The sequence below is a fragment of the Ctenopharyngodon idella genome, chromosome 15 (assembly GCF_019924925.1).
Source record: "Ctenopharyngodon idella isolate HZGC_01 chromosome 15, HZGC01, whole genome shotgun sequence".
Lineage (NCBI taxonomy): Eukaryota > Metazoa > Chordata > Actinopteri > Cypriniformes > Xenocyprididae > Ctenopharyngodon > Ctenopharyngodon idella.
In genome coordinates this window covers 32,780,654-32,801,659 of record NC_067234.1, presented here as the reverse complement: position 1 = coordinate 32,801,659, position 21,006 = coordinate 32,780,654, and the positions used below count along the sequence as shown (strand labels likewise).

Below are 21,006 nucleotides of genomic sequence, written 5' to 3'. Positions count from 1 at the left end.
AAATGAGATTGAAAGTGTGGGTCACACAGGTGTCCTGTCCTTTAAATAAAGACACACAAAGCCTGATTACTGACAAATATGACAAAGATTGGTTAGTGTGAATGATGCCTCGATCCAAAATGCTTTCACACTCCTTTAGAAGCACATTACAGAGATGCAGAAAGCTGGAAAATGCTACGAAAGCATTGCTAAAGACCTGGATGTTCATGAATCCAGATGTCTGTGCTGACTTCTGACCTCAAGCCAATTAAGATGCTGTGGCATAACTTAAAGAGGGTTGTGCTATCAACACAAGCCAGAAATATGATACACTGAAACCAAAATTGGACAAAAGTCTTATAAGCAGCTAATGTGAGCTACAGATAATGTTTGTTGGATGTTTTGCTGTTAAAGAAGGATCTACAGCCATGGTGGCCGGTTGGGAAATTTTCTATAGGGCTGTGCCACATCCAACAATTTCAGCAAACAACCTAGTATGATTGAATGCAAAAAAAAAAAAAAAAAAAAAAGTTTTAGAAAAACAGTTAGCCTAAAAGAAGAAAATATCCAAATTATATACTGAGTCCATATAAGTCAGAACTATTGCACAACAAAGTGCACATGAACATTCTAGAACATAATTTTAACAGTTACAATGCAACAGCAAAAGGGAATATTCTGATTTTTTTATTTAATTATTTGTTTATCTTCTTGCACATTTATTTATTTATATATTTATTTATGCAGGAATATGTTGATTTATGTATTTAATTGCGTATTTACTTTTTTCAGTGTTTTTGTAGGTTTTTGTCCTCCATTATAGAGTATGTTTGTTCATAGCAATGCGGTATAATGGGGTAGGCCTAAGTGGAATAATTTATTAGAACTGAGGTCTCTATAGGCTTCTAGAGTTAAATAAAGGCATATTATTTAACATGAACTATAATGACCTTTTTTGTCCAAATGATTGTGAACTTATTTTACTATTGGCGTTCACTGCTGCTGTTCTAAAAATTACCGTAATCATAGTAATACGCGCACCCGCTTAACTTTTTTTTTTTTATTTGCGGCTGGCTCGACCGCAGTCTGTAACTTGCTGGAACTACTTAACGTCCATCAGAATTGTTAACGGCACTCATTTGAAGCTGCAGTGGTTTATTCCTGCAATGGTTTTGTCCTACATGTCCTCAAGCAAGCCTAAAAGAAAGTGAAAGTTCATTTTTGTCAGGGGCCATTTTTGTGCCTAAAAGAACTTGTCAAAACAGCAGAAAGAGTGAGTATCAAAAATTATCGTTTAATAGGTTCAATGGCATGCGTTAAGTTTGCTTTTAGTAGCCTATACGTAACGTTATTGCTAAACCTATACCGTCGAAAGACGTTTATCTTGTAGTGAGGCGCGTTTATGGCAGTATCACCAGTTACAGAATCATATGAACACAGGAAAGTTAGTCCTTGTCCACTTGACATTTGAGTAAGTTGCGTACTTATTCACATATTTGTGTAGTGTGGTTAAGTATAGACCAGTACGAAATACTGCAGGGTAACATGGGGTAGAAGTGCCCCCTGGGCCAAGATGATTCAATCATTCAGCTAGGCTAATTTGCCAAAAGAAAATTTTAAATAGTATAGTTTTATTATTTTGCATTAATGAAGGAATATATATATATATATATATATATATATATATATATATATATATATATATATATATGAATTATATCAAAAATCATTTATACATTCTGTAAAAGTTTTGTTTTTTCTTGCTATTTTTTTATAAGCACATGTGTCCCAACACATGTTTATTAACTAGAATGACAACCACATTGTATCACCAAACTAGCACCCTTAAATTTTGAAGACTCAAAACCACATTTTTGGTAAACACTGGCTGCGTAATATGAACCAATTGGATTTCCCTGGATGCTAGATTAAAAAACCTGCTATATGCAACAGTCAGCAGATTTGTGGTTTACAGTTTGTTTGTTTTGTTTACAGTTGGTTACATGCATTTCTCAATGACTAGGCAATAGTCTTCTCAGCTGTCAATAACAGCAGTCATGTAGACTAAACTGAAACATTATGTGGATGGACGTAAAATAAGACTCATCTGATCCACCTGTGCAGCTTCAATATGGACGACACACAGACATCCAGTGATGGAGATTTTTGTCCAGGAATCAGGTACTCTTTAAAGACTTGAAATGTACTGATACACCAGTAAATTAGCACAGTGAAGTCACATGTTTTAGGTCTCAGGTACTCAATTTAAGTTGATATGCCACTATTCATTCACATTCAGTCATAAAGCTGTGTTTCTAAACTGTTACAGTTCAGTCAAGAAGAAGAGAACAGAATCTCCAGAGCCCAGCTGTGTGTCTATGAAGAGTGATCAGTCTATGGATCCGCCACTACGTTTTAAGGATGAAAACACATCATCTGGCTGCAGATACAGGTAATAATTCTACAACCGTATGCCAACAGTATTATGTAAACATTGTAGAATACAACAGGAAATTCATAATGTGAATTATGTGGTGCCATTCATATTTTGATGTATATCTGCGATTTATATATCTGATGTTTTTATGTTCAAGATGGTGTTTACACAAAAGCACTTAGTACAGGATACAGCTTTGCACTTCTGCTCTATGCAAGTCTTCTGTTACAGTTCGCTCCATCATAAGAGAACAGAATCTCCAGAGCCCAGCTGTGTGTCTATGAAGAGTGATCAGTCTATGGATCCGCCACTACGTTTTAATGATGGAAACGCATCGTCTGGCTGCAGATATAGGTAATATTACTGCAAACATATGGTATCAGTATTTTGTCTATTTTGTGGAATAAGATAGGAAATTCATAGTGTGAACTATATGCTGCCATTTTGTCATCTGAAGTTTTTATGTTCACACAAAAGCACTTAGTACATGATCCAGATTTACACTTCTGCTTTATGTGAGCCTTCTGTTCTCCCTGACCTTAGGACATTATGTTTGAATATTATAAAATCTGCTTTATCAAACTATATCTCTAAACTGTTACAGTTTAGTCCATCATAAGAGAACAGAATCTCCAGAGCCCAGCTGTGTGTCTATGAAGAGTGATCAATCTATGGATCCACCACTACGTTTTAATGATGAAAACACATCGTCTGGCTGCAGATACAGGTAATATTACTGCAAACATATGGTATCAGTATTTTGTCTACATTGTGGAATGAGATAGAAAATTCATAGTGTGAACTATATGCTGCCATTTTGTCATCTGAAGTTTTTATGTTCACACAAAAGCACTTAGTACACGATACAGATTTACACTTCTGCTTTATGTGAGCCTTCTGTTCTCCCTGATCTTAGGACATTATGTTTGAATATTATGAAATCTGCTTTATTAAACTATATCTCTAAACTGTTACAGTTCGGTCCATCATAAGAGAACAGAATCTCCAGAGCTCAGCTGTGTGTCTGTGAAGAGTGATCAGTCTATGGATCCGCCACTACGTTTTAATGATGGAAACACATCGTCTGGCTGCAGATACAGGTGATATTTATGCAAACATATGCTAACAGAATTATGTACACATTTTAGAATACGACATGAAATTCATATAGTTAATTATGTGCTGTCATTTGTATATCTGCTGTTTTTATGTTCATGATGGTGTTTACACAAAAGCACTTAGTACAGAATACAGCTTTGCATTTCTGCTCTATGCAAGTCTTCTGTTACAGTTCGCTCCATCATAAGAGAACAGAATCTCCAGAGCCCAGTTATGCATCTATGAAGAGTGATCAGTCTATGGATCCGCCACTACGTTTTAACAATAGAAACACATCATCTGGCAGCAGGTACAATATTTCTGCAAACATATTGTATCAGTATTGATTCTAGAATGAGAAAAAATAAATTAAAAAAAGGATAAAACAAATAATTCTTTATCTTCTGTCCACAATTCTTTTACTCTGCAAAAGCAAAAGAACTGAGGTTCGCCTGTTTCACACTGGACGCGTAAGCAGAGCGTATTTTTTCATTACCTATGTTAACAGATCAGAGCATTCACACTGCACGGCGAGGCTGCGCAAGTAGGTACAGTTGCAGACTGGAGAACTCCAAAACGGAGCGTGAACTCCAAATGTAGGCGGTACCTCCAAAAAGTGGCAGAGTTTCCCCATGCAAAGACGTTCGCTTCCGCCAAATGTTGTTGACTTACATTCAAAAATAAAAGTATGTGAATTAAATGTTTCTAACTGAAATATGAATTGATCTTATGCAAAATTTAGGCATATGTTAAATTTATTAAACATGCTATAGAAATAAAAAATAAAATGCCAATTATAAATAAATATGTCTTTATTTATTAAACTTTAATCTTTGGGAGTGATAGCTCCGTGAGAGAGGGTCCTGCAGTTGGAAACACTGGCCACCAGTATAGTTTGTAATTTTGTAAATGTTTTATTGCTCATTATTTGTCACTATCGGTCCTTCCATTTGCTCTTCTGCAGAAGTGTCTTTACTATCGTGTGAAGATTTTTGTCAATAAGATAAGTGATTTAAGAATGGGAATAAATCCTGTTCTGTCTGATCCTTCGACTCCCCCTAGTTGTACTGCTGTTTTAAAGGGTTAGTTCACCCAAAAATAAAAATTCAGTCATTAATTACTCACTCTCATGTTGTTCCACACCCGTAAGACCTTCATTCATCTTCGGGACACATATTAAGATATTTTTGATAAAATCCGATGGCTCAGTAAGGCCTGCATCACCAGCAATAACACTCCCTTTTTCAATGCCCAGAATCTTTTGTTTCAAATCAGTGGTTCGGATCGTGTATCAGACTGCTAAACTCACGTGACCTATTGAAGTTTCAAAACACTTATGATGTAACAAAGCCTCGTTTACTGAAATCATGTGATTTTGGTGCTCTGAACCACTGATTCAAAACAAAAGATTCGTAAAGCTTCACGAAGCAGTGTTTTGAAATCGCCCATCACTAGATATTGTTGAATAAAGTCGCTATTTTGTTATTTTTGGCGCACACAAAATTTATTCTCATTGCTTTATAATATTAAGGTTGAACCACTGTAGTCACTTGAACTGTTTTAAATATGTTTTTAGTGTCCTTCCTGGTGATGCTGGCCTTACTGAGCCATTAGATTTTATCAAAAATATCTTAATTTGTGTTCCGAAGATGAACGAAGGTCTTACGGGTGTGGAACAACATGAGGGTGAGTAATAAATGACATAATTTTCATTTTTGGGTGAACTAACCCTTTAAGTCATTTTACCCCCATTACTGAACATCAGTTTATAGAATTAGTAGATCATCTTAAGCCATCTGGCTATTCAACTGATGTAATTCCTCCATATTTTCTTAAACAAGTCCTGGATGTGGTGGGATTTTATCTTTTTACCCTGATGAATTGCTGTTTAGAAACTGGTAATATACCTGATCTGCTAAAACATGCAACAGTTCGTTGCATGTTTTAGCATGCAACGAACTGTTGCATGCTAAAATTTTGGAGAAAACAGTTCTTGAACAATTGCAAACCTTTCTAGCTGACAATATGATTTTTGAGGTTTTTCAGTCTGGGTTCAGAAAATATCACTCTACTGAGACTGCATTGTTGAAGGTTTTTAATGATACACTATTAACATGTGATTCAGGCAACTATGCTGTTCATGTGCTTTTAGATCTTACTGCCGCATTTGATGCCGTTGATCATGCTTTCCTTATTGCCTGGTTGGAACATTATGCAGGTATTACAGGCAGTGCATTGGAGTGGTTTAAATCTTATCTTACTAATAGAACCTTTTCAGTTAAGATAGGAGAGCATACTTCTAGTAAAGCTGTGTTAACTTGTGGGGTTCCCCAAGGATCTATTTTGGCTCGCATTCTTTTTTCTTTATACATGCTTCTGCTTGGCTACATCTTTAGAAAATATGGGCTGTCATTCGACTCTTATGCTGATGATACACAAATTTATCTGGCTATAAAGCAGAAATCGGATGGACTGGATGCTCTCCTGGCCTGTTTGACAGATGTAAAGGCATGGTTGGCGCTAAACTTCCTGAATTTCAATGATAATAAAATGGAAATCATTGTATTTGGACCCTCAGATTCTTTGACTGCTCCCAATCCAAACCTTGACGGGTTGTTCTCATGTGTTAAGCAGTGTGTGAAACATCTGGGTGTTGTGTTTGATGAACATCTGAAGTTTAATAGGCAGATCAATTCTGTAGTCAAATCATCCTTTTTTCAGTTGCGACTCCTGTCTAAATTCAAGTAATTTCTTTCTTTTAAAAACGTTGAGAAAATGATTAATGCTTTTATTACTTCTAAACTTGACTACTGTAACTCACTTTATGCTGGGATTAGTCAAACAGCGTTGTCCCTATTACAGTTGCTTCAAAATGCGGCAGCTAGACTTCTGATGGGGGTCCATAAATGGGATCCTATTACTCCAGTTTTACGGTCCTTACACTGGTTGCCTGTGTATTACAGAGTAGATTTTAAAATTTTACTTACTGTTTACAAATCACCAAATGGCATGGCTCCTTTTATATATACCTTATTTATTTAATGAGCACCATGTAACCAGATCTCTCCGGTCTTCTAACCGGAGGCGGAAGTGCAGAGGTGATTGCGCTTTCTGTACAGTTGCCCCAAGACTCTGGATGGATTTGCCTTTTTCTATTAGAATGGCTTCTTCTGTGTCTACTTTTAAGTCTAAGTTAAAAAACTCTTGTCCTTGTCTTATGTTTGCTGCATGTTTATTATGTACTTTATTTTTATTTTTGGTTTTACTGCCTTATCATTGTGCTATTGGTATTTTTAGTCATTTTGTTGTAAACCACATCAGGTCTACTCTGGTTGTAGTAAATAGTGCTATATAAATAAAATTGCCATTGCCATTTGTGGTGCACAAGACTATAAAATCTTGTTCATTCTTGTTAAATCCTCACCTGACATTCTCTTCACATCAACAAGCACGTCATATTCTACTGTGTTTTTTGTTTGTTCATCTTGTTTAAATGGTTTAGATCACAGGTTTTCAAACTGACTTAAAAAATGGGTCACCAGGATGATTGTATATATATATGTACATACAGTATGTAACAAAGTTCAAGATTCAGGAAAGGAGGAGGCGGGAACCAGCAAGTGTAACTTCCATGCTGAAAAAAACAGCATATGCTGGTTAGGTATGTTTTGAAGCATGGCAGCTGGTTTGAACTGGATTATGCTGGTCCTTAGTTGGTCATGAGCTGGTTTAAGCTGGTTCTGCGCTGGAGCTAGTTGCTTAGGACCAGCACTTGACCAGCTTAAACCAGCTCATGACCAGCTAAGAACCAGCTTAAACCAGCTCAAACCAGCTGCCATGTTTCAAAACATACCTAACCAGCATATGCTGTTTTTTTTCAACAGGGTTTAATAACAAAATAAACATAAACAACTAAACAGAACCGCCTGCCGCATAAACATAAACAGAACTGCCGCATAAACATAAACAAAACCACAACGTAAAGTCCCAGGCTCTTGCCTTTCACTGTCGTCACTCCTTTTATGCTTCAGAAGGTCCTCTGTCGGACTCAAGACCGGTGTGTGGTGCAGATGCCGCTTATTAGCATTTGCTCCTCGGGCCTCGCGCCGCTCTCTCTGCCCCGCCCTGCTTTAAGTCATATTAGTATTAGTATTCTTATGGCTTGGCTTGATTTTATGTAAATGGTTGTATATAGACCTATGGGTAGCATCAATTAAAAAAAAAAAAGGGTCGCTCTTAAAAAAGTTTGAAAACCACTGGTTTAGATTTGTAATTTGCTTGTTTTTTCACTTTATGTATGAATGAATACAGTTATACATTCATTACAAGTACCATTATCATTCACCAGTTGGTCTGATTCTGCAATATCTTTATGCTCAGTTTTCACATAGGACATCCACGCCGGAGAAAAGCTGCATCAACTGTTTTCAGGTAACCTGAGAGATTTTTTTTTTTTTTTTTTTAATTCAATGATCAAAACTTCTTTAATTTCATACACCTCATTAGACATATACAAGGCATGCCAACTGTAAGATTAAGATTGTATGTCTTACTACATAGTGAAAATAGTTCCAAATGATTACTAATCTCCTCCACAGAACAACCAGTCTAGATCTGCTTATATGTGGTTATGCCACCTTAAGCAGCATTAACTGCAACCAAATGCTTCCCATAACTGGAGATCAGTCTTTCACAGCACTGTGGTGGACAACCACTTCTGGGAAGGTTCGCTACTGTCCCAAGTACCCCTTCGAGGGAACTTGCGCTGTGTCATAGTAGCAATGCTGTGGGAACACCTCTGTGTGATTTCGTCTTGAAGCATGTGTGAAATCAGTCCAATGGCATGGCAAAATGTCACAGGCAGGGTGACGTCATGACCAGGAAGCTATAAAGCACACCCAGACCAAACAATGTCAGCTTCTGTGCCTTCAGCAAGTGTTCTGTGTGAACTGTCCCTGTCTATTTATTGTTGTCTTTCACAAGCATACATATATTAGACAGGAGTATGGCGAGCAAATGGCAGCATTTTAAATTGTGTGTTCCTCCCTGTCCTTGCTACATGGGGATACACACAATTTGTGCATTGTTTGTTTGACAGTGGAGCATGCACAGTCAGCTCTCGCAGGGGCTGACTGTGTTCAATGTGAGTGGTTTTAGCTGCGTACACTCCGCTCCTGCTGGGTGCTCTTTGAGGAAAGCGCCCAGGCTTGCATTCCTCACGGTTCAGGTCCCGCTGTTGCTGAGGCACAGAGGTGGCTGAGATCGTGGGGATCCCAAATGGATCTAGTGGAGGAGTTGGATCCAGCGTTTTCTCACTGGGTTTGGAAGCACACGTTGTGGTTTCTTCTCCCCGGAGTGCGAGCCCGGTGCTGCAGCTAGATGTTGAGGATTCGCCACCTCACTCTGCTGCCTATGAAGAGCTAGTGGAGGTTATAACTCTTGCCATGGCCATGTTAAATATCAATTGGCCAGCCGAGAGGCAGGATTCATCCCAAAAGTAAATTGGACAAACGCTTCCTGACAGTAAAATCACAACCTCCATGTCAGGGCCTACCTTTTTTTTTTCCCCGATCTCCTAATTAAAGTGTCAAGATTGTGGCAGAAACCATTTTCAGCCCGGCTTTACAGTCCCCAAGTTACAAACTACTCTAATTTAAGGGGGCTGAAAGAGCACTGGTTTGTGCCAATGCCCAAAGTGGAACAGACGCTTGCGAGCTATCTGTACCCTAACACAGAATCGTCCCTCAAGGCCCAGACATTACCCACCAGGCCACCAGGCCATGCAGAACAACTTCGGCCTTGGAGGGTAAAGATTATGCAGCAGCAGGTCAGGCCGATGCATGTCTGCATACTATGTCACTGTTGCAGGCGTGCCAGGCCGACCTGCTTCGAGCCCTCTGTGAAGGCGAGGGGGTGAGCCCAAATGCAGTTAAAGAGTTGTGTCGGGCCACAGATTTGTCTCTTTAGGCCACCAAGGACGCCTATGGTGTCAGGCCTCTGAAGGCAAACCCCTCAGGGAGGGAACAGTCCACACATAATTATATGGTGCCAATTTCTCCTCGGTGTTCGCAGGTGACTGTTCAGCCAACCCCACCACCTTTGGTGCTTCGGGCGCAGCGGTTTCCAGCAATCAGTTCAGGTCTCAGTGTCTGCCTTGGTTCGTTGCTGCACTGGGAGGCTCACACCCTCCCATGGGGTTACTAGGAGGGGCCAGCTCGGTTGTTCCCTGCCGATTTTCCACTTCAAAGCGCCGAGTTGACTTCTCTCATAACACTAGAGGCCAGTCTTGAGATACTGTTTTCCTTAGTAGACCATCTGGCAGCATGGGAACTTCGGCCAAATGTGTCTCAGTGGATTCTGCAGCATCTTTCGTGGCACTTAAATTGTCTGAAGATGATGGCTGTCTTTCTAGCACTGAAACACTTCCATCGTGTGCTTATCGGGACAGATAACACATCAGTGGTCTCCTACATAAATCATGGGGGGGTCTGCGGTCACGCCCACTTTGCAAACTGGCACACCAGATCCTCTTGTGGGCTCAGGGTAAGCTGCTCTCCCTGAGAGCAGTCTATATCCCTGGGCACCAAAATCAGGAGGACAGATATCCTGTCAGGGCAGGGACTAAGCCCTAGGGGATGGAGGGATATGGAGGGAGTTTGGCCAGGCAGAGATAGACTTATATTGGTCTCAGTAAATGAAAAAACTGTCCGCTCTGGCACTTCCTCATGCATCCAGCTCCTCTTGGGCTGGATGCCATGGTGCAGACATGGCCGAGGCTACATCTGAACACTTTTCCCGGATCACTCTGCTCCCAGGAGTTCTGGAGAGAGTCCTTCGTGACCCGTCTGTTGCTAGTAGCCCCATTTTGCCTGGCCCGAGTGTGGTTCTCGGACATTTTGTTCCCCCTCAACGGCTCCCCTTGGGAGATTCCAATCAGGAGGTACCTTCTGTCTCAGGCAGGGGGCTTAATAATTTGCTCCCACCCAGAGTTGTGGAAGCTGTGGGTTTGGCCTCTGAGGGGGCCCAACTCATAGACTTGGGTCTCTCAACTGAGGTTGTTGAGACCATATGTCACTCCAGATCTGGGATCTGGCCGTTGTGTTAGAAGGTCTCTCTATGCTCCCTTTGAGCCCATGAAAACTGTTCCAGTCAAGTTTCTGACTCTTAAGACTGTTTCTATTTGCTATTATTTCTAAAGAGAGTAGCAGACATCCAGGCCTTGTCGGTTGCCCTGTCGTGCTTTTGCACCAGGAATGGTAAAAACATTACACCCAAGACCATGTTATGTGCCTAAGGTGTCTGCCAATGTGCCATGGCCTATAGTTTTGCAGGCTTTTTGTTCTCCTTCCTTTGGTTCATCGGACCAGGAGAAGCTAAATTTGGTGTATCCAGTGAGAGCACTGGACACTTATGTCCACAGAGCTGCCCTGTGAAGAAAACCAGATCAGTTGTCTGCTTTGGTTCACCTAAAAAAGAATTGCAAGTGGATAGTCAAGGCTATTTCTCCTGCTTACGAAGCTTCTGGACAGCCGTCACCATTGGCTGTCAGAGCTCACTCAATGAGAGGTATGGCAGCTTCTAAAGCTATATTGTCAGGAGTATCCCTTCAAGATGCATGTGATGCGGCGGGCTGGTCCTCTCTACTCACATTCGTAAGGTTTTTTTTGATGTGGACTTGGGCTCTGCACCAGGTTCCCAAGTGATTATGTCATAGTTGTGCTCGCATGATTCATGCTAGACAGGCACTTTTCAGTACGGCAGAGTGGGTATTATCGTTCCCACAGTGTCACCACAACTATGACGCAGCGTGAGTTCCCTCGAAAGGGAACATTTTAGGTTACGAATGTAACTATTGCTCCCTGAGAAGGGAACGGGAAGCTGCGTCCCCCAGCCATACTTCCGGCTTTGCCATGCCATTGGACTGATTTCACATGTGCTTCAAAATGCAATAACACAGAGGCAGAAATCAGGAAACACATTTTCATAGCAATATTTTAAACTTTTAAATACACACCTTTTAAAAGTCATATGCAACTGGGATGGCATGAGGGTGAGTAACGATGAGAGAATTTTTGGTTGAACTATACCTTTTAATAAGTATTTTAAATAATAGTTGCCGTGACTAAAGTGCAGTAATGTGGTGTTTTCATTTTACAGCCATGAAGTCCTCAACGTATTTAGATCAAATCTGAAGAATAAGTTTCAGTGTCTTTATGAGGGAACAGCACAGCAGGGAAACCCAACACTCCTGAATGAGATCTACACAGAGCTCTACATCACAGAGAGTGAGAGTGGAGAGATCAGTAATGAGCATGAGGTGAGACAGATTGAGACACAATCCAGGAGAGCAGCAGCAGAGGACACACCGATCCAATGCAATGACATCTTTAGACCTTTACCTGGACAAGACAAACCCATCAGAACTGTGCTGACAAAGGGAGTCGCTGGCATTGGAAAAACAGTCTGTGTGCAGAAGTTCATCCTGGACTGGGCTGAAGGGAAAGAAAATCAGGACATCCAGCTCATATTTCCAGTTCCTTTTAGAGAGCTCAATTTGATGAAGGACAAAACACTCAGTCTTTCAGATCTTCTTTATGTCTTTTTCCCTGAAACAAAAGAAATAAAATGTGCCAGTAACAAATATACAGTGTTGTTCATCTTTGATGGTCTGGATGAGTGTCGTCTGTCTCTGGATTTTCAGAGCGATGTGAGGTTGTGTGATGTAAGTGAATTTGCCTCTGTGGACGTGCTGCTGACGAACCTCATTGCAGGAACTCTGCTTCCCTCTGCTCTCATCTGGATCACCTCCAGACCAGCAACAGCTGATCTCGTCCCCTCTGAGTGTGTCCATCGAGTGACAGAGGTACGAGGCTTCAATGAGCCACAGAAGGAGGAATATTTCAGGAAGAGAATCAGTGATCAGAGTCTGGCCAATACAATCATCACACACCTAAAATCATCAAGGAGCCTCTACATCATGTGCCACATCCCAGTGTTCTGCTGGATCTCAGCCACTGTTCTAGAGAAGATGTTGAGCAAAGCAAAGAGTGGAGAGATTCCCAAGACTCTCACTCAAATGTACACACACTTCCTGATGGCACAGATAAGTATCAAAGACACAAAGTACAGTGAGAAGGACACTGACAAAAAGATGATTTTCAAACTGGGTAAACTGGCATATAAGCAACTGGAAAAAGGCAATGTGATCTTCTATGAGGAAGACTTGAGAGAGTGTGGCATTGATGTGACAGAAGCATCAGTGTACTCAGGATTGTGCACTCAGATCTTCAGAGAGGAATTTGGCTTGTATCAGGGGAAAGTCTTCTGCTTTGTTCATCTGAGCATTCAAGAACATCTAGCAGCTCTATATGTGTACCTCTTCTGTGCAAACAACAACAGAAATGTGTTTGACGAAGTCAACAGAAGAAGTTTGTTGTCTAAACTTAGGGACTGGTTTCAACTCAATTCATCAGAACATGTTTCATTATCTGATCTCCATCAGAGAGCTGTGAATGAGGCTCTACAGAGTAAAAATGGACATCTGGACCTTTTCTTACGGTTCCTTCTGGGTCTGTCAGTGAATACTAATCAGATTCTCCTACGACCACTGATGAAACAGACAAGAAACAGATCTGAAAGCAATAAGGAAACAGTTGAGTACATCAAGAAGAAGATCAGGACCACTCGCTCTCCAGAGAAATTTATCAATCTGTTTTACTGTCTGAATGAACTGGGTGATCATTCACTAGTGGAGGAAATAAAACATTATCTGAAATCTGGAACAATAAAGGAAGCCAAACTCTCTTCATCTCAGTGGTCAGCTGTAGCTTTTGTGTTGTTGACATCAGAGGAGGAGCTGGATAAGTTTGATCTCAAGACGTTTGTTGTAGGAAACATTAAAGCTGAAAATATGCTTGTTTTTCAGAAGCTGCTGCCTGTGATTAAAGAGTCCAGATCAGTTCAGTAAGTATCAATGAGAATAATCACTTCACTGTTAAAACATTAAAAAATTAAGTTAAAACCTCATAAATCGATTAAATCTAATATTAAATTTAATAGATCTAATGCACTAATAAATCTATTAAAGTAAAAATAATAAATAAATAATTAAATCTAATAAAGTTATTTATTTATTTTTGCGTTTGTTTTCAGTTCATAGTGTTTACAAGTATGATTTTCATCTCTCTCCAGCTTGAGTGACTGCGGTCTCACAGATGAAGGTTGTGCTGCTCTGGCTTCAGCTCTGAGATCAAACCCCTCACACCTGAGAGAACTGGATCTCTCTTGGAATAAACTAGGAAGTTCTGGTGTGACGCTTCTCTGTGCTGCTCTCAAGAATCCTCACTGTAAACTGAAGATACTGTGGTAAGATCATTTTTGACTCTTACACATGAAACACAATGTAAAGTCTGCTGCTGTGATTTTAGCTTATTGAGCTGTAAATGATTAAACACCTTGAGATGATAGAGAGTGAAAAGTGTGTGGTTCTTTACAGGTTGTGGGAATGTGGTGTCACAGATGAAGGTTGTGCTGCTCTGGCTTCATTACTGAGATCAAACCCCTCACACCTGAGAGAACTGGTTCTGTCTTGGAATAATCTACGAGATTTGGGCATGAAGCTTCTCTGTACTGGACTTGAAGATCCTCACTGTAAACTGGAGAAACTGTGGTAAGATCGTCTCTCTGATAGTCACACATCTTTGTCCTCAGTAGGACGAATCCTATAATGTAAAGTCTAAGACTAAAATCATTTTGATAAATAAATACTCTCTAAACACACAATCTCAAGTCAAGTAACCTTTATTTAAATAGCGCTTTATAAAATACAGATTGTTTCAAAGCAGCTTTACATTGATAATAGGAAAATTATGCATTTCGGCTGTTGTTCAGCTGAAGTCAGTTCAGTGATGATTCAGTTCCATTGTAAAGACCATTGATTATTAAACTAGTTAATTTCATTTATAAAGCAATTCTGCAAAAAATTCATTGTCCAGCTCAGTTCAGTTCTCATAAACTGCGTCAGTACAGTCAGATCAATAATAATGTTGAATATTAAGTGCACAGCAAAAATGACTCTGATGACTGAAGATGAAGTTCATTTCATTCATCTTCATCACATCACACAACCTACTGCTGTTTTTGACACACCAAACATTAACTTCAGTTGCTTCTGATAGTTAAATTAATACTGAACTTTCAGATAACATTAATGTGTGAAAATAGTCAGTTAAAGCCTCTGTGACTTACCATGCAGAGGACGGCTGACTCTGGGGTTTAAAATTGGAGCAGAAAAGAGCCTAAATGTGTTTAGTTTTAACTCACTACTACTACAGTGATCAATGAGTGAATGAAGGTTATAATCACTTAGGTTATAATCACAAGGAAAGACCCTCGCCCTAAATAGGTGATGATCCGAAGGAAAAGAAGATCATTAACATGATTTCAATGCATGTGTAGGCTGTAGTTCTTTTACATTGTACATTAAAGAGTTAGTTCAATCAAAAATTAAATTTCTGTCATTAATTACTCACCCTCATTTCGCTCCAAACCTGTAAGACCTTCGTTCATCTTCAGAACACAAATTAAGATATTTTTGATGAAATCTGAGAGCTTTTTGACCCCCCTTTAGACAGCAACGTAATAACCACTTTCAAGGCCCAGAAAGGTAGTAAAGACATGGTTAAAATAGTCCATGTGACCACAGTGGTTCAACCTTTATGTTATGAAGCAACGAGAATACTTTTTGTGCACAAAAAATAAAAATAACAACTTTATTCAACTATTTCTTCTCTGCCTTGTCATTCTACTATGCTGTTCACATTGTAGGCCAACATTGTTCATGTGAGCACCACGACTCATGCATGTGATGCTGACGCAGGAGCCGGCCAATACTGAGCCGGCGTTGTGACGTAGAACCTGCACTGTGTTTACAACATGAACAGCGTAGGATAATTACAGGGAAGAGAAGAAATGGTTGAATAAAGTCTCTTTTTTTTGTATTCTCGTCACTTCATAACATTAAGGTTGAACCACTGAAAAATATCTTAATTTGTGTTCCGATGATGAACGATAGGTCTTACAGGTTTGGAGCGACATGAGGGTGAGTAATTAATGACAGAAATTTCATTTTTGGGTGAACTAACCCTTTAAGACTTTGAATATCTCTATTGAGTTCACCACATTTCTCTTTACGTTATAAGCTGTCAGATGAGACCAAAGATGACACAATTATGAGTTTGATTGCAAGAGTTAATATATGATATGTAATGGGTAACACATGGATCCTGTGAATCAAATAACCTCCTGTAGGAGTTTATTAGAGGTGCAACCATCCTTATATCACTATGAAACAATATGTCACATTCATCTCTGTGTGTCTGTTTAGTCCTGAAGCACATGACAGCTTAAACAGGACCATTGAGCATCAACATGCATGAATTTCATTCTATCGGCAGCAGTATGTGGCAGTGCTTGTCATTATATCTCCTCTCCTGATCTGAGACCAGAGTGAATAACAAACTACAGACACTTGAACTACAACTCAAACCGTGTCATTGTTCTCTACAGGTTGAGGGATTGTGGAGTCACAGATAAAGGTTGTGCTGCTCTGGCTTCAGCTCTGAAATTAAACCCCTCACACCTGAGACATCTCAATCTGTCTGAGAATAACCTAGGAAGTTCTGAAGTTCAGTTACTTTTTGATCTGAAGGATGATCCACATTATAAACTTCAAGAACTATATTACTGTGAGTATATTTTTATTTCAAGTTTTAAATTGACCAAAGTTCAGTAACAGCCTCATATGTGTGTAAGATAATAATTCAGTTCCACTTTAGTATCTGTACTATAAGAGTTTAATTCTCTGATGTGGCTGATCTAAGAATATATGAATATTTTCATCTCTTACAGTGCCTCTGTGTGTAAGTGATTAAGAGAGTGTTTATCATTTACTGTTATTAATCTATTAGCAATTTTTCATTCATATCTCTGTCTGTAATATGAATATACTAATATATCTGGCTGTGTTTTTTCTGAAATGATCTCCTGATGTGATGTGACAGCAGTAATGTCTCATACTCATATGTGACTGTCTGTGTGTTTTATTGTAGGACTCAGTGTTTAGACATCAGTCCAATTTCCTCAGGATCAGCTGATGGTGAATAAGGAGACTGAAGACACAGACACACAGCGATCACTGTGATTTGTGACTTTGTAATGTAATTATTTTCTCATGTCCTTCTGTTTTTGCTGTTATTTTTTATTGAAATATTTGCTTTCTTAATGATCTTACACTCTAAAATAAGAGTGTAATATTTTACAAACATTTTCTATACATTTAAGTATAGGTGAAAGCATTTTAAGGCCAGATTTACTAAACGGGGCAAATTAGCGTGATAGCGCAATTCCACAAATGCGCCAATGGGAGTGGCAAGTTTTGCGCGTAATCTACTGCTGACTCGCAAATTAAAGAACACAGATGCAGTCGATTAATTTACATAATGACCAACACAATCTACCAAAAGCAGCACATATTAGCGTTGAATCGCAATAAGCAGAGATGATGTTCATCATCAGGTGTGGGTCGACACAGACGCAACTTGTTACATGTAATATATGGATAACGTCTTCCTCTGGCATTCCAAAGAAATTAATGAGATATTTTCTTCCTTCTACCTCGCGCTCTCTGTTCTGTGCGGTGTCTCCTCCTAGCAGTAACAATTGCAGCCATGTCACAAAATGGGTTAAGACATGCTTGTTTTGGGTGTTAAATAATGGCGCAAATACCAGTAAATTGACTAGCACAAACATTAGTAAATCGCGTTGCGTGATTCATCCATGCCTTTTCAGTGCTAATTTTGCACTGCATGCCTTTAGTAAATCCCGACAGTAGTTTTTTTAACGCCAAAAGAGGGTTTGCGCTGGCGCAAGCTGTTAGTAAATCTGACCTTTAGACTCTTTAAAAAAAGAAAAGAATTGCCTTTTTTTGTCTTACCAGCAGAGGGTGACAAAAGCAAATTATTTCAGTATGGCTGTGTTGGAGAGGCATACTATCAGACTACTCTTATTATTTCTGTAGTGTCCAGTATGTATACTGTGTGTAATAGGCTATGTAAATTTTCTGTATGTATGGAATACCTGGATGACCTGCTATAATTGTCATCATCTGCAAAATACAACTCAAGAACAATGGCATACTTGGAATGGCATACTACCATACAACTCCTACTATATTGCAGTATGCAGTGTGTATACTGTGAATAGTATGTGAATTTCCGAATTACCTACTACATTTGCTGAAATCTGATGTATGAATCTTAGAACACTGCATGAAATACTGTTTCCCACAAAGCAACATGTGACGTTTCATCTTCGTGAAGAGTGCGGCGTCAGTAAACTGGAAGTGGGGAATAATTTTTATAAGTACAAATGTTACTCTAAAGTACAAACCAGCTGTGTTTCCGAAAACACTATTGTTACATAAATTGCACTTTAATCTCTACGGCCTGTTTCAAGTCCCCTTTATTTATATAGCACTTTATACAATACAGATTTCAAAGCAACTTTGAGTTCAACAGAGCTCTAAAAAGAAAATAGTGTCATTGTTCAGCTGATGTCTGTTTAGTGTTGATATTAGTTCAATAACTGTAAAATTCACCATTGCATTCAGTATAAACAAATCTTTCTCATTTTTGCGTTTAATCCGTTTAATTGCGTTTAATAAGTTAAAGTGACCCTATTAGGGTTCCTAATATTGTTTTGGGAGTCTCCTACAACAGTTTTACATGCATGCAAGGTCAAAAAACACTTTCGTTTTCTTATAATATACATTTAATTTCACCTCAGTTCTCAATGTTTTGTAAACGATTTGTTAGAAGCAGTTCAAAGAATAAGTCTCTCTAAACCCCTCCTTTCCGTGAGCCTACACTGCTCTGATTGGTCAGATGGCCCAATCCTTTGTGATTGGTCTACTCCACGCGCCCAGTGCCATAACTGAATGACAGCTATCAATTCACAAAACATTGTATACAATGTATGGACAGAAAAGATAGCATCGATTTTACCGTATCAATTTGACCCTTCGCCGGGAGTTTGATTGACAGGCAGTCTAACCAATCATAAGGCTGAATCTGGCAGTTTGTCCAACAAAGCAGTCAGGGGAGCTATGCTGCGTTCCAGACGAGGTTGGACATAGGAATATCCCAAATTAAATGTCCCACTTCAGACCTCAGTGCACTCCGGTCACAATAAGTCACGTTCACATGACACCATGAGAGCATATTGTGTTTTTGTGTCAATTATGGCAAAACAGAATAAAATAACATAAAATCGCATTGAATTGACCTTACCAATACAAAAAACCCCCCCCCAAAAAAAACGAACGTATGAGTACATTAACTTAATATCTAATGTTTTACGTTCATATTCATTGGAAGCAGGACACACCGACATCTTGGAAGTGACGTCAGATGACGCGTCTTGCTGAGGTCGGGTTGATCGATGTACCCCGAGTTCACACGCCGAATGTCCGACTTTGAGCGGCGTTCCAGACATTATTTCGATGTGGGAAAAATCCAAAATCCATTCTGTCTGGAATGCAGCATTAGTAGATTAACGTCAGTGGACTTGAACTTGAAATGGTGTGTACTGACGTCTTTCCGTGGTTGAAACAACATTCCTTCTGATGTTCATTTATGTGTATTTGATTCAACAAATTAACTAGTACAAAGAGATTCTTTAAAAATTACAAAATTTTAAATTTGAGACTTTGTTTCATATCAAAGGTAACCTGCTCTGTTTTGTCTGTCGACACGTTGTCAGTGTCCTCTTTGCTCTGCGGTGTATTTTTCACTGCATGAGAACATGTGTGGCATGAGCCCCCTAACGTTCCCATATGGTTCCCATTTGGTTATTTTTTGGGGGGGAACCAAATAAGAACATTCTCTATTGGTTGTTTTTTTGCAACCTAAAGAGAACGTTCCCAGAACGTTCCCTGCAGGTTATTTTTAGGTTTTATTTTTATAACCTAAAGAGAACCTTTCCAGAATATTCCCTGCAGGTTATTTTTATTGTTAGATTTGATTTTTATAACCAAACTAATTAACGTTGCAGATGATAAACCAAATACAGAGATTATTCTAATGCTGAAATGTGTAATTTCATAAACTATATTTTGCAGAATTACATGTCTGAATCAAGTTTAATGCAGCTTTTAATAAATTAGCTTAGTCGAAATGCATTATAATTTTCAGATATCTAAATTAAGCCAAGGTTAGTGTTTGTATCTTTCTTTACTGTAAAAAGTGCCTCTGAGACATTATTTGTTGCATATTGTATACTATTTCACACATTGTATACTATTGTTTTTTTTAATTTTTAAATAGTAAGCAGTATGCTTACTGGGCATTAAGCAGTAAGTTAGTGTGCCATTCCGAACACAGCCTATATTTTTTGCTAGTACATTTTCAAATGATATGTGACAAAGATGGTATGGTTGTGACATGAGGAGAGTTGTAACACCACCAATTCCACCAATAAGGAATAAGTTAAGAATCCTATGATCATTTTATTATTTACACACTTCCTCACAGATACTATATGAATGGTTGTCAAGGCTGTAAAAAGGCACATGCATATTTTATAAAGAAAAAAATATTTTTAGTTAAGAATGTAATTTTTTGGACCAAAACGATATTTTGTTTAGTAGTAAACTTTTAGTAGTTTAGTAGTAAATCAGACAATGAAAATGTTTATGTTGTCTGTATGGAGCCATTTGGTAACAAAAAGAAATGTGGGAAAAAATGTGCCCTATGCAGTCTCTGGGCCCAGCTCCAGGGTTAACAACATTCAACACTGAGAATATTCACACAATCTCTCACACATGTTTACACTGTTTTGTTGTTGTTAGATTTACATGTTAACTGGAGTCAAGTGTTCATTAAGCATAAATACCGTTAAGGAAGTTTGTTCTAGTAGACTTATTTACGAACAGTAAGTGGATTTGAGCTGTGGTCAGTCACAGAAAGAGAGACATTGCTTTGCATTGTTCTTTTGGATTGTTTCAATAAACCTGTTTTTGAAGCATATTGTATAGTGTGGCCTCAGTTTTTGCTTCTTTTGTCTAATTGTTATAACTTACCCCAGCATGAGCACGTGTTATACAACATACCCTGGTAGTGGTAGTTTGTAACAATTGGCACACCATGTATTTGACATCAACGTATAAGGGCTGTGATATTCTTGCAGAGGTTTGAATTGTTGCCTTTTGTAGTAAACAAAATTGGGTAATTTGCATAGCACTCTTGCTCAAAAATTAAGTGAGTTCCAGATGCTGAAACAAAAAGTGTTACAATCATACCAAGTCTCACCTACTGCATTAAAATTAAGTAATGAGAAGAACATCGGCCAGCATAACAAAGTAAAATTATTTTTTTCATTAGAAATGTACTCAAGTTGAAGTAAAAGTGCCAACCTTTAAATACTATTAAAGTACT

The 21,006-nt window shown here is 38.9% G+C and overlaps 2 protein-coding genes and 1 long non-coding RNA gene across 3 annotated transcripts in view; 2 read left to right on the top strand and 1 right to left on the bottom strand.

Annotated features, from left to right (window-relative positions):
- Positions 1–20,598, top strand: part of LOC127495896 (protein NLRC5-like) — a 207,073-nt gene extending 186,475 nt beyond the window's left edge. Inside the window, exons 34-37 of the mRNA XM_051863323.1 lie at positions 13,735–13,879; positions 14,010–14,183; positions 16,082–16,260; positions 16,624–20,598. Coding sequence (XP_051719283.1) covers positions 13,735–13,879; positions 14,010–14,183; positions 16,082–16,260; positions 16,624–16,625 — 500 coding nt within the window. The 3' untranslated portion in view covers positions 16,626–20,598. The remainder of the gene's footprint in view (positions 1–13,734; positions 13,880–14,009; positions 14,184–16,081; positions 16,261–16,623) is intronic.
- The window catches only part of LOC127495937 (uncharacterized), a 236,098-nt gene that overhangs the window by 209,079 nt on the left and 6,013 nt on the right, over positions 1–21,006 (bottom strand). The window lies entirely within an intron of this gene.
- On the top strand, positions 872–11,692 carry LOC127495929 (uncharacterized). Its single transcript, XM_051863396.1, has 10 exons — positions 872–1,252; positions 1,975–2,160; positions 2,309–2,431; positions 2,648–2,770; positions 3,021–3,143; positions 3,394–3,516; positions 3,708–3,824; positions 3,948–3,984; positions 7,895–7,945; positions 11,672–11,692. Exons 2-10 carry the CDS (start codon positions 2,111–2,113, stop codon positions 11,675–11,677), a joined length of 753 nt encoding a protein of 250 aa, XP_051719356.1. The 5' UTR covers positions 872–1,252; positions 1,975–2,110; the 3' UTR covers positions 11,678–11,692.

Coding starts and splice junctions, on each gene's coding strand:
- LOC127495929 (XM_051863396.1), top strand. CDS start 2,111: ATGGACGACACACAGACATCCAGTGATGGAGATTTTTGTCCAGGAATC. Junction 2,161..2,308: donor GATTTTTGTCCAGGAATCAG/GTACTCTTTAAA, acceptor AAACTGTTACAG/TTCAGTCAAGAAGAAGAGAA. Junction 3,517..3,707: donor TCGTCTGGCTGCAGATACAG/GTGATATTTATG, acceptor CTTCTGTTACAG/TTCGCTCCATCATAAGAGAA.